This window comes from Eulemur rufifrons, chromosome 7 (assembly GCF_041146395.1).
Source record: "Eulemur rufifrons isolate Redbay chromosome 7, OSU_ERuf_1, whole genome shotgun sequence".
Taxonomy (NCBI): domain Eukaryota; kingdom Metazoa; phylum Chordata; class Mammalia; order Primates; family Lemuridae; genus Eulemur; species Eulemur rufifrons.
In genome coordinates, this window is record NC_090989.1 from 205,787,977 (window position 1) to 205,804,343 (window position 16,367).

The 16,367-nt window shown below is 46.8% G+C and overlaps 1 protein-coding gene and 1 non-coding gene across 2 annotated transcripts in view; both read right to left on the reverse strand.

Annotated features, from left to right (window-relative positions):
• Positions 1 to 264: 264 nt before the first annotated feature.
• LOC138388758 (U6 spliceosomal RNA) lies at positions 265 to 371 on the reverse strand. The gene has a single exon (XR_011234248.1). It is a non-coding gene; the product is annotated as a U6 spliceosomal RNA (small nuclear RNA).
• A 5,154-nt stretch (positions 372 to 5,525) lies between these two features.
• Positions 5,526 to 16,367, reverse strand: part of LOC138385924 (death-associated protein kinase 1-like) — a 54,111-nt gene continuing 43,269 nt past the window's right edge. Inside the window, exons 5-7 of the mRNA XM_069472102.1 lie at positions 10,183 to 10,371; positions 6,194 to 7,422; positions 5,526 to 5,730 (exon numbers count right to left, since the gene is read on the reverse strand). Coding sequence (XP_069328203.1) covers positions 5,697 to 5,730; positions 6,194 to 7,422; positions 10,183 to 10,371 — 1,452 coding nt within the window. The 3' untranslated portion in view covers positions 5,526 to 5,696. The remainder of the gene's footprint in view (positions 5,731 to 6,193; positions 7,423 to 10,182; positions 10,372 to 16,367) is intronic.

A 16,367-nucleotide genomic window follows, 5' to 3' on the forward strand; every position in this document is an offset into this window, starting at 1 on the left:
TAGATTTTATATATATATATATATATGTGTATTTATATATATATGAGCTTTATGTAGGTACACAGATTTGGTAACAGTCCTAAAAATTCATATATTACAAATCATGGGTTTGGAAGTTGAAAGTTTTCTTAAATTAGTGATAACTATAATTATTGAGTAATTATTTTAGTCTCTCATGGTACTGGAATGAATTTTCTTTCCATTCTTGCTAAAAGAGTAATATTACAAAATCTGTTTTTTTTTTTTTTATTTTATTTTATTTTTTTTTTTATGGAACGCTTCACGAATTTGCGTGTCATCCTTGCGCAGGGGCCATGCTAATCTTCTCTGTATCGTTCCAATTTTAGTATATGTGCTGCCGAAGCGAGCACCAAAATCTGTTATATGTGACAAAAAATGTAGTAAAAGTGATCACAAAGTATGTTAACAGTTAATAAAATAATATTTTTCTGGGAAAAAAAGAAAAGCAACCACACAAATGCAATTTTTTTGTTCAGCAAGAGATGCTTGCACTCCTTGGATTTGAATTGCTGTGTACCAAAAATCAAAAATCATGTAGTTCATGTCCAGGCCAAAATACAGGAAAAATGGATAAAGATGTTTATCCAAGCTTTATTAATCATAGGGAATAATGCCCGAGTGTTTCACAGTGGGGAGCTGGGACATGACAGCATTATTGTCGCATTGTGCAGCCATTAAAGCCGATGTTTCTGAAAAGCTTCTAATAACACTGAAAAATTGCTATGTCATAATCTTAGGGGAAAAAACAGAGAGTAAAAATTGAACCCTTCTGTGACTTTAGCTACATTAAAATGTCTCAATAAAACAGCCAAAGGGAGTAAAAGTTCCATTGCCTCAAATTGCCTGAAAGCCGAGGGGCACCGCCCGTGGCCGTGGAGGGCGGGCCCAGGAGGACAGTGGCTGCTGACTCCCAGCTCCGAGGCAGGAGCTGGACCCTCAGTCATCAGTGTCCGGTTTGTCCTTCCATGTGAATTCGGGTCAGAGAATCCCGTGATCTGGAGGAAGCAGCCCTGGCCTCACTCTCCGGTGACTGGCCTTCCCTTCTTGGAAGACAGAGCGATTGTCATCAGGGCTGGCTGTGACGCAACCTGAGAGCCCTGCAGAGTCCCATGGGGCTCACGCTGGGGCTGGGGCCTCAGAAACCAGTGGTGACACAGAGGGGGAGGGGCAGAGCGGAAGGAAGTTCTCCTGATGGTCTGTTTACTCATGTTCATTGTGGGGAACGCACACTCACAGCTGAGTCAGCGGGAATCAAGGCTCTTGGCCAGAAAAACAAGCCCTTACGTCCAGAGACTTGCTCACCACATACCCCCACACCACACATACATGCGCACACACACACACATATATACACACATGCACTTACACACATACACATACACATGCACTTACAAGCAGTGCCAAGGACAGCCCAGGATCCCTGAGGACCTCTCCTCCCACCCACCCCCACCCCACACCCACACAAGTCTTCACTCCTTTCTGATCAAGAATTGGCCAAGTGGTTCCTGGAAGAGATCAGCAGCTCTGTCCTGGGGCATTTCCCAGATTCCTTTCTGCCCAGTGGAGGTGGAATGGAGCTAACTGCTACTTAAAATCACCTTTTGGGGCAACCCCTGGTCCACTTTCTCTGGCCAGGGCATACAGCTGGGACAGACAAACCTGTCCCTTTCCTGGGCCCACATCTGGAATCTATGGAGGATTGGCACCTCGAGCCTCTCGTCGGCATGTGACTTTTGGTTGCAATGGCAAAGTGTGACCTCACCCTCAGGTTGCCACCCAAAGCCCAGCTACAATCTCTGAGCCCCTGAGAGCAAACTCCTCAGGCAGCTGTGGAGTGGAGCCCTGGGCCTGGTCTGTGAGCCAGGGCACAGCCTGCACTCGGCTCTGTGTCCCTGTGGCCAGCATGGGGCTGGCACCATCATAGGTGCTCAGCTACCCTTGGGGAATGATGAATTGGAGCTCGCTACTCCTCCTAAACAGCGTGGCCTGATTCAGGCCTCAAGAATCCAAAGTCCTGCAAAGACTAGAGCGCCATCCCATGCATGAATTCAAACTGGGCAAAAAATTAACTGCAAACAAAACTCTAGCTTCTTCCCCCGTAGGATGACCTCTTCAAAGGTTTTTGGTTTGTTCTTTAAAAATTCTTTAAAAAAGCAATCTATCACTTTTTTCATGGCCCCTTTTTGGGGGTCTCTGATTTGCTGGGCTGTGCTACATACAGTGGGTGGTCTTGTACATTACTCTGCCAACTTTTTGTTACCCAGATGTTTTTAGGTTCTAGTTTTATCTTTTTACCCTCTATTCAAAAAATTATAAAAGATACATAAAACTTACCATTTTGACCATCTTGACCTGCACGGCACTAAATACACTCACATTGTTGTGCAACCATGATGATGCATCTCCAGAACTCTTTCATCTTGCAAAACTGAAACCATCCTCTAACCCTTAATGAAAGCCTTCCACATCTGAGCTCAGAAGTCCTGACTGCCCTCTGGGTTTTACAGCCCGGCTGGCATCTAGCAGCTGCTTCTGCAGGAACAGCCAGGCCCTGTACTTTGGAGTGGCTTTTGTAGGATCAGCCCATGCGGGGTCAGTAAGACCCGTATGGACTCTGGACATTGAAGGCCAAATGTAGTCTCATGATTTCTCTACATCCTGTAGTTGTCATTGCAAATTCCTTTTTATAAAACAGACCACCAGAATCCCTCCAGAGTTCTGATCATTGTTAGAAGATGGGGGAATCCAGATTTTGGGACCCACTGGAACTGCCACAAGGGCCCTCAAGCCTATACCGTAGAGGCTTTGGGTCCTTGGGATGCTTTTGTCCATACTGGAGACCTCAGTCATCCCAGGGTGACTCAAGATTGGACTTGGTACTGAGGAGCAGCCATGACACAGCCCAGGGGGGACGAGGAACATGTTGCCTGAGTGTATTTCACAGCAACTGGAAGAGAAAAGGTCCATGACTGGCTTTTCTTTCTGGCTCCCAAGATCTTGCATCTTTTGATTCTCACGATGGCCACAGGAGGTAAGCTGTGGTCTGGTTTCTTCCCTCCTGCAGGGGGTAGAGCCGGCTTTGCCAGATAGTTTCAGCCTGACCAGAGTGTCTGGTACAGACAACCCCAAAGACCCCAAACTGCCCCCTGGAATGTCTCCCATGGCATTTTGCATGATGGGGCAGTGAGCTCAGTGATCCTGAAGCTCTTGACGTATGGAGTGTAAGGATTCTTGAGTATGGCTGCAAAATGTCAGGAGTCCGGGGGCCCCATAACCATATGAACAGCTGCATTAAGGCCCTTGCAACACTTTGCATTTGCTGCCCAGCATCCTACCCATGCCCCCTTATTCTGTTAACAGAATCTCCTTCTTGGGGAGAACTGCTCCTCCTCCAACATCCACCCAGGGTCACTGAGGCCAGGCCACTGCTAGCAACTGTATATCCCCCAACCATTGAGATTTGCACAGGGATAGCTAGGTGACCCAAGCAGATCCAATCAGAGGCCCCTCTGGGATTTTACATGCAGATACTGCAAGAGGCAAACCCCCTGCCTCTGGTTTTTGGCTCCCCTCTGCTATATCCCTGCAGTATGAAGCACTCTTTTCAAGTAGGAGAGAATGAGACCAACACTTGGAGGAAGGAGTTAAGACAAGAAAAGGAGGTTCCACTCCTTAAGGTCACCACAAATTTCATTTCAGTGTCATCCTTTCTGGGTATTGCTATATGTAGTATTAAATTGTATTCATTAGTATTTCTTTTCTCCTTATAAAAGTGAATCATGTTTATTGTGGACAGTTTGGGTGAAAAATGAACTGCAAGTGTAGTTTGAATTTAAAGAAGGGCAGGAAGCTACGCATCTTCTGCTATAGGTTTTCTCTTGCTCCTGGCACCATCCCTGTCACTTTAGCATAGAAACAGCAAAGCTTCTTCTGTTCCTCGTTGCCAAGACTAAAAAATTCAATATGGTTTTTTTTGGTTCACCCAAGGAAAATGAAATGGGCCTTTTTTTTTTTTTGAGACAGAGTCTCAGTGTGTTGCCTGGGATAGAGTGCCGTGGTGTCAGCCTAGCTCACAGCAACCTCAAACTCCTGGGCTCAAGCAATCCTCCTGCCTCAGCCTCCCGAGTAGCTGGGACTACAGGCACGTGCCATCATGCCTGGATAATTTTTTCTATATATATTTTTAGCTGTCCAGATCATTTCTTTCCATTTTTAGTAGAGACAGGGTTTCACTCTTGCTCAAGCTGGTCTCTAAATCCTGACCTTGAGCAATCCTCCCGCCTCGGCCTCCCAGAGTGCTAAGATTACAGGCGTGAGCCACCACGCCTGGCCTTGGGCCTCTTTTCTTTAAAATAAGAAATGTGAAAATCATCTGTTTTTTTTTTTTTTAACTCTCCAGTACCATTCCTAGTTTTAGTAATAATTAAACACCTAAAAAATGGGTTGTTGAAAAGCCTGAGGGCTTAGGCTTAATGACTTTCTGGATTTCAGATGGCTTTCTCCTGTGACATGTGGGATGATGGCCATGATAACACAACAAAGAAAAAGAAATCCTTTTGAATTAAAGTTTAACAAAAGTATTGCAACAATAAATAGTTTATTTATTTAAAAAAGAAAAAACCATAACCTTTTTACACCTTAGAGATTAATTAAAAATACCAGTATTAATATATATGTATATGCATAGTGCATATATATATATACATATGATATAACATTAACATTACATGCTTCTCAGGACAGAAGAATTAGGACATGTTCCCTCATCAGTTTAAAATACTATGACATTTTGAAATCACTGAAGAAAACTTGCTTCCTTTATTTTCTGTTTTTAGACTTCAAGTTACAGGAAGTTATCAAACCAAGATCTAAATGTGGAAACCATCTGCTATGCACGAATTACAAGGACTGCCACAAATGATGAGTCAGGGCTCTTTTGAATTCTTTTTCTTTTCTTTTTTTTGAGACAGAGTCTCACTCTCTTGGCTGGGCTAGAGTGCCATGGCATCAGCCTAGCTCACAGCAACCTCAAATCCTGGGCTCAAGCGATCTTCCTGTTTCAGCCTCCCGGGTAGGTGGGACTACAGGAACACGCCACCGTGCCCTGCTAATTTCTTCTATTTTTAGTTGTTTGGCTAATTTCTTTCTATTTACAGTAGAAACCAGGTCTCCCTCCTGCTCAGGCTGGTCTTGAACTCCTGAGCTCAAGAAATCTTCCCGCCTTGGCCTCCCAGAGTGCTAGGATTACAGACGTGAGCCACCATGCCCGGCCTCTTCTAAATTCTTACACAGGTCTCCGCAACCCTACAACTGTGTCAACCTTCTACCTGAGATGAGCGGGAATGATGAAGCCTGACAGCTTGTAGGTTTCGTGAGGACATTCACATTTGACGTTCCAACAAAAGCAAAATGAAAATGTCTTCGTATGGCAAGAACACTGCCAATGAAATCACCCTGGAGGAAGATTCCTTTCTCTCCTTTCCTTGCCAAACAAAACACAGACATTGCTGGGAAGAAAAAACAACAAAATTCAGGGTGAAGCACCTCTGGCGGTGATCAGCATACAGCAAGGGACAGAGAGGTAGCATTTCCTTGGTGACAGCTCCTGGCTGACTCTGATGGTTTCAAACACACCCTCTTCTGCAAAAGGCACTCACATATTGTCTGTTTATAAATTATACAGTGGGATTCCATACATGGGAGTTTCTCCTACAAATATAAAAGAGATAAGCTGAGGAGATGGTATAACAAAGAAAAGAGTATAAGAAATACACACTTTGGATAAATATGCGCTTTTCTGTTTTTAAAGGACAATCAATATAGTAGTTAAAAAAATTTCATTGAAAATTAGGAATTCCAGTAAAATTCCATTAAAAGCAAGGTATCGGAGGACGAGAGATGGAGTCCAAAACACTGAGAGGAGCTACACTAGCTTTTCAAATGGCCAAAGTAAAGGATCTGCTCTGCTCTGAAACTGGGAAGACCTTCCAGAGACAAGGGAGTGCGGAGCAGGGCGGTAGCAGGGGCAGAGGAACAGGTGGAGGGGGGCGGGGGGTCCCTCGGGGTGTGGGTAGGAAGGAATGCCCTGGGCATCTCCAATGGGAAGGATGGGCTGCACCCCCCTTGCCCTGCAGTCCAAAGAGACCCTGCCCAAGCCAGAAGCTGCCCTCACCGGGACACGACCGAGCTAATGGAATTATAAGAGGTGCCACTGTTGCAGCTTGAGGCATAGGCCTCCTGGCCATTGCCATCGAGGTTGATTTTGAACACGGAGGACGCCTTCAGCAGGAAGTCGGCTGCATCCCGGCGACCCAGCTCCCTCAGTTTGGACATGAGGATGCCCACCGTGCTCTCGGGGTAGGAGGTCCACTCCCGCAGCAGGGCGTGGACTGGGCTGGGGAGGAAGTCCTTGGGAGCCCCGTTGTTGGTGTTGTACTTGGCCACGAGGTCGGGGAGGCCCAAGTTCATGGCGAGAAGGCACCAGTCCTTCCCCATGGGGTCGGGCGGGTCCAGCAGGCGGCTGAGTTTCCTCCGCGTCAGGAGGTTCAGGTCGGACGCGTGGATGTCCATGCCGAGGCTGGCCTGCTGGTAGACGTCGTGGCACCCGAAGCACATGATGTTGCTGAAGCTCTCCTTGTACCCGCCCATGGTGTTAGTCAGGGAGGTTTCCTTCAGCGTCTGCGCCCGGAAGAAGTCCCGCGGCTGGTAGATCATGACGGGCTCGTGGTGCTCCCGCAGCTGCTGGGGGCTCAGGTAGTGCTTCACGGTCAAGAGCCCGGGCAGCGTGGTGGCCATGACGTTCTCGATGGTGCTGCACACCGAGTCCAGCAGGAGGCAGCACTTGATCTTGTCCGTCTCCAGACCGCGCACCTGCACCTCGACGCCCTGGCCGTGGTTGACCAGCAGCACCAGCAGCTCGGCCCCGCGGTGGGCGATCTTGCAGCCGTTCACCCACAGGCGGATGTCCGCGTCGCCCTCCGTGCTCTGCTGGTGCACCCAGCGGCACAGGTTCACCTGCACCTTGTGAAAGATGCCGCACGGGAAGGGCGTGAGGTGCTCCACCGGGACCACGCGCACGCCGCCGTAGACCATCACCTCGTCCTCCTCGTCGGCCCAGGAGCGGTGCAGGCTGTCCGTCTTGATCAGGGCGGGGACGTCCACCATGGTCCCGCTGCTCAGGTCGCGGGCGCAGATGTCCATGGCGTCGAGGATCTGCAGCAGCTCCTCCACGTCGCTGTCGGGCACCAGGCGCTGGATGTCCTCCACGGTGTAGCGGCCCCGGTAATGGTGCAGGGCCCGCGGGGTCTCCACGGACAGCAGCTTCCCCAGGACACTGGTGCAGAGCCAGCGGGGGTCCAGGAGCAGCACGTCCTGCACCGTTTCGCTCTGCATGATGTTGATCTGCCAGAGGGGACAGCACAAGGTCACCTTAGGGAAAGAGCCCCGGCCAGGTGCACCAGCCAGAGTAGGAACGGGCCTGGTCCCAGCCATGGCGTCTGAGCAGATGTTCTAAGGAATGACCCAGGGTCCTTCACACGGATGCATCTCAAAGACCAAACACTGAGCGGAAAAACATCCTGACAATGTCAGAAGAGAAATTCTGGAAAACAACTACCCCCGAGTCTTCAAAAAGGCCAATGAAATGAAAGAAAAAAGAAGAGAAATGGCAACCAAAGGCAATGAGTGATTTCAGACTGGATTCTGAATCCCAAAATAAATACATACAGAAATAAAAATAGTTATGAAAGAAATTTTTGGGACAACTGGCAAACTCTTGCATGAGAACTATATATTCATTTTCTCAAAATTTTTGCTCAAAGTCACCCTCAGGGGACTATATATTAAATCATAGTACTATATCATGTTGTTTTGATCAATTATATTCTGTTATAAGGGAAAATATGGTCTTTAGGAGATGCAGGCTAAATTATTTAGGGGAGAAATGTTATGATGTCTATAAAATAAATAAGTACATAGAAGACAGAGGAATCAAGCAAATAGAGCAAAATGTAAACAGTTGGTCAATTTAAGTGTAAAGCAAAGGAGGGTTCATGGTACTACTCTTGCAACTTTGCTGAGGGCTTGACATTTTTCAAAAGAGTTTTCAAAAAAGATTCAGAATATTTTATAACATGTAAATTTTATTAATTTTAAAATTTAATTTTAGATAAAAGATGGGGGTCTCACTCTCACTTAGACTGGTCTTGAATTCCTGACCTCAAACAATCCTCCTGCCTCCACCTCCCCAGAGTGCTAGGATTACAGGCATGAGCCACCTTGCCTGGCTGTATCATTATGTAAATTTTAAGCATCCTTCATTGAAAAGGTCTGGAAAGATATGCTGTCATGGTAACTGTTGGCTGGTAACTGTTGGCTCCAGGGATGGGGATAGGAATGAGATGGGGGATGGTGACCAGAAGGGACTGCAGGTTTGTGGCTGTTTATTTCTTTAAAAAATCAAAAGTTGGAAAGAATAAATGTGACAAAACACGGAAGTAACTTTCCCTTTATGGAACAGTTGCACTTCCTGTCTCCCCTCCTGCTCTGAGCTAGTGCTATGAACAGTGGCCACCCAAGGCGACTCCTTCCTCACATGGAGGCTCAGACTCTGCCTCTCGGCAACAGGACTCTTCCACCGACAGTCGGGCTTAACCCTTCAAGACCTCCTCCTTCCATGATTCCGTTCAAAACTGGGCCTAGGTTGGAAACTCCTGAACGGCGGAGCCAGTATCTATTAAGTTCTGGATGTGGCATTTGGTGGAACACGATTTGCAACTGCGTCCTAAACACTGCTGTCTCCTCAGGGTCACAAAAGACAGAGACTGAAAAGCTGTCCCCTAGTGGAGCAGAGTAAGGAGGCGACACAGCTCACTAAATGCTGTGGCCTGGACCAGAAGGGACACACCAGAAGGGCTGCTGGGGAAATGGGAGTGAGATCTGCAGAGCAGGTGCCAGAAGGCAGGACTGGAGGAGGGCTGGGGCCAGTCAGGGCGGGGGCCCCGTGGGGTAGGCTCCCCTTTATTGTCGTCCTTCTTTAAGTCTTCACTTACTTAGGAAAGTCTCAAGGGTAGAGAGGGATGATGTCAAATAAGTGGATTATATGCTGTGATCTAGAAAGGTGCTGGTCAAAACCAAAAATGCAACGGAATGCTGTGCCAAAGGAGTTCATTATTATAACATTCTTAATATCCACCAGTATCTTATAATCTAAGCTTTGACGCTTTGCCTGTCTTCTTCCTTGGACACATCAATTTCCAGTATTCCTGGAGCAGTCAGATTAGCCAGCTGTTAACCGGGAGTTTAAAGGTTGACAAAATCACTGCCTGAGGCTCTAGTTTTCAGGGTCACTGGCTTCTGGATTCAAGTTTAATTTTAAGAATACGTGGCTCATAGAGTCAGACCTGGCACCCGAGACTGGAGAGGCGAGCTCTGGCTTGAATTACCTCAGAGCTGCTTCTAGTTTAATATTCACATCCACTCTTCTTGGCCCAGAGCAGCTGATGCTGTCTCCTGATGTCACCTCATGCAGGAACTCAAGGGCCATGCCCCCGTTCTGGGCACTGGCATAGGATGCGATCAGAACAGGCTTTCCAACCCGCGCCCCAGAGCTGAATGTAACAGAACCAGAGCAGAGACTCCCATTTTCGGGTCATTTCTGGCAGGCAGAGCTTGCTGTGTTTTTTTTTTCATGTGTACCTCGAATTATGATTGTGTGTCTGTGCACTATCTCTCTGTCTGGGCGTCCCCAGACACTGTCTCTATGAGAACCCCTCACTGCCTTTTTCGATTGTGAACCCAAGTGTGGAGCTGGTCAGTTCATGCTCCATGGAAAGCCGCCATCCTGAAGGCTGCCAGGAATGGCAGGGAAGCTCCAGGTGCCCAGGGATGTGAGGGGATACCCAGTCACCCAGGGCAGCAGGCACTGCGCCCCCTAACTGAGGGAATTTGGAAAACAAGAAACATGACAAGACAAAACGACAGCTCCTAAAGTGAGGTAGGAAAGCAGAGAACTGCTGTTCAGAGGGTCACTTGAAGACAGATGAAACAGTCACACGTCTGGAGATATTACGGGTAGTTGGATCATTTTCCCTCTGCCTCCCCAGGCTCATGCCACCTCCAGGAGCCGGCATTTGGAACAGATGTGAGTCGCAGAGCCCTCACCTCGCCTGTGCTGTGCAGCTGCTGAGCGATGCGCCTGAGGTCCTCCTCGCTGGCCAGCGGGTTCAGCTGGTCCTGCACGTCGTACACAAACTGCTGCAGCGACATCAGCTGGTTGGGCCCATTGAGCTTCCTCCAGGAAGGCAGCGTGGAGATGATTTTCTCACACAGGTGAGTCATGGGAGGGCAGACCTAGAACAGGCGGGGCAGAACAGGTCACCTCACCTGCCGCTGTGGATGCTGAGGAGGAGGACCCAGGTGAGGTGATGCCTGTCATTCAGGCATGTTGCACCTGATTGGTTGGGTGAATGAACGAGCGCTTTTATGGTTGAGGACCAGGGCAGTTATTTTTTTAGAGTTGTTTTGAATCGAATCTATTTATCAAACCTAAAGTTTTATGGAGGCTTTTCAGTTCTACTGGTCATGTTACATGGATGGTGAGTCTTCCAAGAGTGTTTTTGGAATTGTGGACTCAATCACTCCATCAACTAATATTCACCACCTACTTATGTGTTACTCGCTTCTTCCTCCCTCCCTCCTTTCCTCACTCCCTGTGTCTCTCTCTCACTCCCTCACTTGCAAAGCAGCGGGTCATGCCACTGCCCGGTTCAAACCTCACACACTCCCTGCTGCCTAGGGAATGCAGCCTTAATCCAGACCCGGTGGGGACACGCTGGGGCCTCCATAGACTCAGATCGCTGTCCACGAGTTTGTGTGACCAGAGTCCTCCCAGGCCTCCTAGACCACCCCCCGTCTGCCGACTCTGCCATCATGGGGCCTCCACAGGGAAGCAAGGGCATCTGGTGTGTCCCAGGGCCAGGTTTTCCTGAGAGGGGAGATTCCTGAGAATCCCCAAAGCACGTTGGGAATGGAGCCTGGTGTTGGAAGTGCAGTGTTCTAGAAAGGGGGCGCTGTGACAGGAGGCAGGACCTGCTGGACAGGAGAGGCAGATGCACGCCTGGCCAGAGTTTACACCCAGGCTTCAGTGGTAGAACATTCCAGAGAGCATGTGAGCAGTTTTCCATTTTAGCATTTTTTCCATTTAGCCCATTTGCCCTTTTCCTACCAATTTTCGTGAGTTTTTCCAAATATCATGGATAGTAACCCTTTATCTGTCAAATACGTTGAGAATGTTTTTCCCAATCTATTTCACCCTTCAACTTTGTCTATCGAATTTATTTGCCAGAAAAAAATTAGAAAAATGTTATGTTGTCAAATAGATACAGTTGAAAACTTCTTTTCAAATTTCTTTGAAAATTTCTGGGATTTTCTACCTTGTTTTAAAAGGTTTCCCCAGTACCTAGTTATTTTAAAAATACATTCTCCTAAATTTCCATTCAAGGTATTTATTGTTTTATTTTTTTACATTTTAAAGTTTTAATCCATTCATTTGTAGGCGCTATAGAGTGTAGGAGTCCAACCTTATTTCCTTCCATGCAAATCATCTGTTGTGCTACAATCACTTATTAAATAAATTTTTGACCCATTAAATTAAAATATCTTTGTTTTCCATTACGTTTCTACAGATACTGTGATTTACTTCTATATTCTCTAAGCTTTTCTTCTTATTTAACTGTATGCATATAGAGCCTATGTCTTATTAATTTTTCCATGAAAATTTTAAGGAAAAATCTAATCCCCTCAATCCCATTCAGATGCTAGCTGGAATTGTATTAAGTTTATATAACTTGGGAAAAATCAAACATTGACTCATATCCTGCAATCCAAGAATGCAGTCTCATTCCATTTGTTCATCTATTATTTTATGTCTTCCAGTCATTTGTAGTGACTCGTTTTCTCCTTTTCTGAATTTTCTAAATATTCTACAATAAATCACTTTTGAATTTCTTTTTTAATTTATTAAAGAAATTATTATTACTACTATTTTTTTTTTTTTTTTTTAGGCAGAGTCCAGCTCTGTCACCCTGGCTAGAGTGTGGTGGCATTAGCCTAGCTCACAGCAACTTCAAACTCCTGGGCTCAAGCAATCCTTCTACTTCAGCCTCCCAAGTAGCTGGGACTACAGGCATGCGCCACCATGCCCAGCTTATTTTTTCTATATATTTTTAGCTGTCTAGCTAATTTCTTTCTATTTTTTAGTAGAGACAGGGTCTCGCTTTTGCTCAGGCTGGTTTCAAACTCCTGAGCTCAAACGATCTGCTTGCCTCAGCCTCCCAGAGTGCTAGGATTACAAGCGTGAGCCACTGTGCCTAGCCTAAAGAAATTATTTTTAAACAAATGATTAACACTGTAAGGATTTCATACAATCTGAAGTAGTCCATCTGTGCCCATAACAACACTATCTGTGGTCATCTCCTTGTTTCTCCCCATCCAAGTACTAACCAGGCCTGATCTTGCTTAACTTCTGAGATCAGACGAGATCAGGTGAGTTCAGGGTGGTATGGCTGTAGACCATCTCCTTGTTTCTCTATTCTTCCTTCCTTGTCCAAGAGCAATAGGATAAAACCATGTCCATGCAGCCACCTTGTGCTGGGTCCTACTATGAGCTGTCCCTGGTGCCAAAATCGAACAAAGAGGGCAGCACAGAAGGCCCAACTCCCTGGCTCACTGGGTGGTGTCGGCAAAGTTTGGGTCCAGGTCCTCTCCAGGGTATTCTTACCGAAACAATCTGGCTCTGTATTTCTTGCAGGTGACTTTGAAGTACCTTTATGTCCTTAGACCCAGAAGCCCCAGCATCCAGAACAAACAGCTCATTCGAAATGTGAAGATCATTCCCAAACCTATGGGAAAAGACGGAGCTTCCTTAGCAGTGGATCAATCTCAACAGGTCTTTCTGTGGAGAGGCCAGGCTCCTACTGGCCCGAGAGGTTGGGAGGAGGCAAGGAAAGTTCTGGTAACCTTGCAAAGGCCCCTCCATCCCTACTGTTCGGTGGACTCTGCCTTATCTATCACACTGAGTGTAGAGGCGTGGGGACACTGGCACGAGCCCGAGTCATCCACACAGGAGCTTCAGGTTTTAACAAAGCTGCAGGAACACAGCCTGGAGAGATGTCAGTTCTCCTGACACAGAAAGGCGAGGCCTAATGCTCTCACCTTACAGGTGAGAAGAGATACTGTTGAAGAGTAGAGGTATGAACGCAACAGTTATACCATCAATCTAAACATATTAATAGAAGCCCCATTTTTACATCTGCATGGCAACAGATAAGTGTCTCAAGTTAAGAATTCAATATCTAAGTTGCTGACATATTATACAGAGCAGCATGTTCAAACTTTTTGATAGAGTCTAAGTAAAAATATATATTTTATATCATGACCCCATACACACCCATATTGATAAGTGAAAAAAAGTTTTATAAACAAAATGAACTGTACTCTGATCTATCCTATTCTGTTCCATTCCATCCCATCTCATTTAAAAAAGATATCTACAAATAACGTCACATGAAAAAATAAATAAAAAATAAAAAAGAGTTGGTCATGGTCCCCTAAATTAATCTTATGTCCCATTAGTGGATTACAGCTTATATTTTGAGAAATACTGATTCACGTTATCGTGATAATCATGGAAAGCACTGCAAGCTAAAATAGCTAGAAGTTATCTCTGGGCAGTGGTGCTAGGAGGTGAGGTAGAAGGTAGAGGACTGTTGCTTTTCATCATGGGTTCTTTGCTTCTATTTGTTATTATTTGGATTTACTGCTTTGATAACATCAAAAAATAGGTTCTTCGACTGGGACGAGGGATTTCAGGAAACTGAGCCAGAAAATCACTTGGTTCTGCTGGATCTCATAGGGCTCTTCTAGACTAAAAGCAATGACATGGATTGACATGAGATCATTTGCCCCAAAATAGTCATAACAGCAGAAGTACACAGGCAGATGGGAGGGGGAAGAAGGGGATGGGTATATCCACACCTAATGGATGCAGTGCACACTGTCTGGGGGATGGACACGCCTGAAGCTCTGACTTGGGTGGGGCAAAGTCAATATATGTAACCTAAACATTTGTAAATAAATAAATTAATTAATAAACATATACACACACCCAACATTGGAGCACCAAGATATATAAAGCAAATATTATCAGACCTAAAGGGAGAGTTAGATTCCTATACAATAATAGCTGGGGACTTCAACACTCCACTGTCAGCATTGGACAGATCATCCAGACAGAAATTTCAAAGAAACATTGGATTTCAACTGCACATTAGATCAAACAGATCTAACAGACAATTATAGAACATTTTATCTAGCAGCCACATAATTCACTTTCTTCTCATCAGCACGTGGAACATTCTCTAAGATAGACCATATGTTGTTTGTTTGTTTATTTATTTATACTGGAAATCCCCTTATCTTCTAATGGATAGAGCATATGTTAGGACACAAAAAAAGTCTCAACAAATTTTAAAGTATCAAAATCATACCAAGTATCTTCTCAGACCACAGTGGGGAAAAAAACTAGAAATCAATAACAACAGGGGCCGGGCGAGGTGGCTCACGCCTGTAATCCTAGCACTCTGGGAGGCCGAGGTGGGCAGATCGTTTGAGCTCAGGAGTTCGAGACCAGCCTGAGCAAGAGCGAGACCCCATCTCTACTAAAAATAGAAAGAAATTATATGGACAGCTAAAAATATATATAGAAAAAATTAACTGGGCATGGTGGCGCATGCCTGTAGTCCCAGCTACTCAGGAGGCTGAGACAGGAGGATCCCTTGAGCTCAGGAGTTTGAGGTTGCTGTGAGCTAGGCTGACACCACGGCACTCACTCTAGCCTGGGCAACAGAGTGAGACTCTGTCTCAAAAAAAAAAAAATAAATAAATAACAACAGGAACTTTAGAAACTATACAAATGCATGGAAATTAAATAACATGCTTCTGAATGACTGAAGGGTCAAGGAAGAATTAAAAAAATTTCTTGAAACAAATGAAAAACAAAGGACAACATATCAGGGGCGGCCTTTCCTAGGGTGTCCAACAAAGCAATGCTGCCCCATCCAGCCCCTAGGACGCACCTTTTGTGATCAGAGTCCGTTCTCCCCAGGACACCCTAACAGTGCCTGACATTTGTGTCATGCTCTGCTTCTGCAGGGTGCTGCTTGGTGCTGGCCAGCAAGTGACTAGTGACCTGCCCAGTCAGGGCTGTGGTGTCTTCTCTGCCCAAACCACCTCCAGGTCCCGCTGCGGAGCCATGCCTGACAGCAGCTCCCTCTGACACCAGCCTGCAGGTGCACCCACCAGGCGGGGCCTGCCCCGCGTGGGCAGGAGGAGGAGGTGCTATGGCACCCACAGCACAGCCTCCTGCCTCTTCGCAGCCTCAGGCACGTGCTGGAATTAACCGCAGATGAATCTTGTCACTTCCAGGGACTGTTTGGATAAAACTCTGCCCACCCCTCTGGAGCAGAGGGGCAATCTGGGCATTAAGCAACGCGGGCCTCAGTGGGGCCACCCATCTCTTCTGTCTTTGCCAGGCCCTTCCAACATGTCTGGGACCAAATCCCGCCTCTGACATTGACTAGGGGTGACCTTATCCAGGGGTCACACCCTCCAAAGCACTCCTGCTCCGCTCTCCGGGGCAGAGTTGTGCTTCGGAGCTCTCTCTCCTGCGCTAAGGGACGCTTGGCGTTGAGGGGAGGGGCAGGTGGAGACCTTCAGGAAATGCGGAGCCTGTGTCCCCCTAAGTGGGGCAGCTGCCCTCCTGCGACCAACCAGGCAGGTAGGTGAACCCAGGGTGGCCAAAACTTCCCATTTTCCACAAGACTCCAAATATCCAAGTTTTGGGGTGACATCTCTGGATTTTTAAATGTCAGCAACTAATTCAGCCTTTCTCCTCCCCTCTTCATCCTCAACAGGTGACTGCAGCTTGTCGGGTGGGGCCCCTGCACCTCACCTGGGCAGACACACCTCGTGTCCCTGAGCCTCCGGCCGCTTTCCTCTGAAATGGGCTCCGGACATGATCTCAAGAGTCCTGAGAGTCACGAGAGGATGCGTGGTGGCACCTGGACCCCAGGGCAGCACGAGCCATGCTAATCCCACAGGGTCCTTCCCACGTGGTCTTGCTTCTATGGAGGTTTCCACACACACGCCTCTGGCTTTTGTGTCCACAAGGAGCAGCGACCTTGTGAGCTGGACCACCTTGAGGGGTCCCCTTTGCCTTCTCTTGAGTCTTTCCGGTATTTGCTACTTTCTTAGGACTTGCAGTTCCCCACGTGGACGTTCTCAGAGTT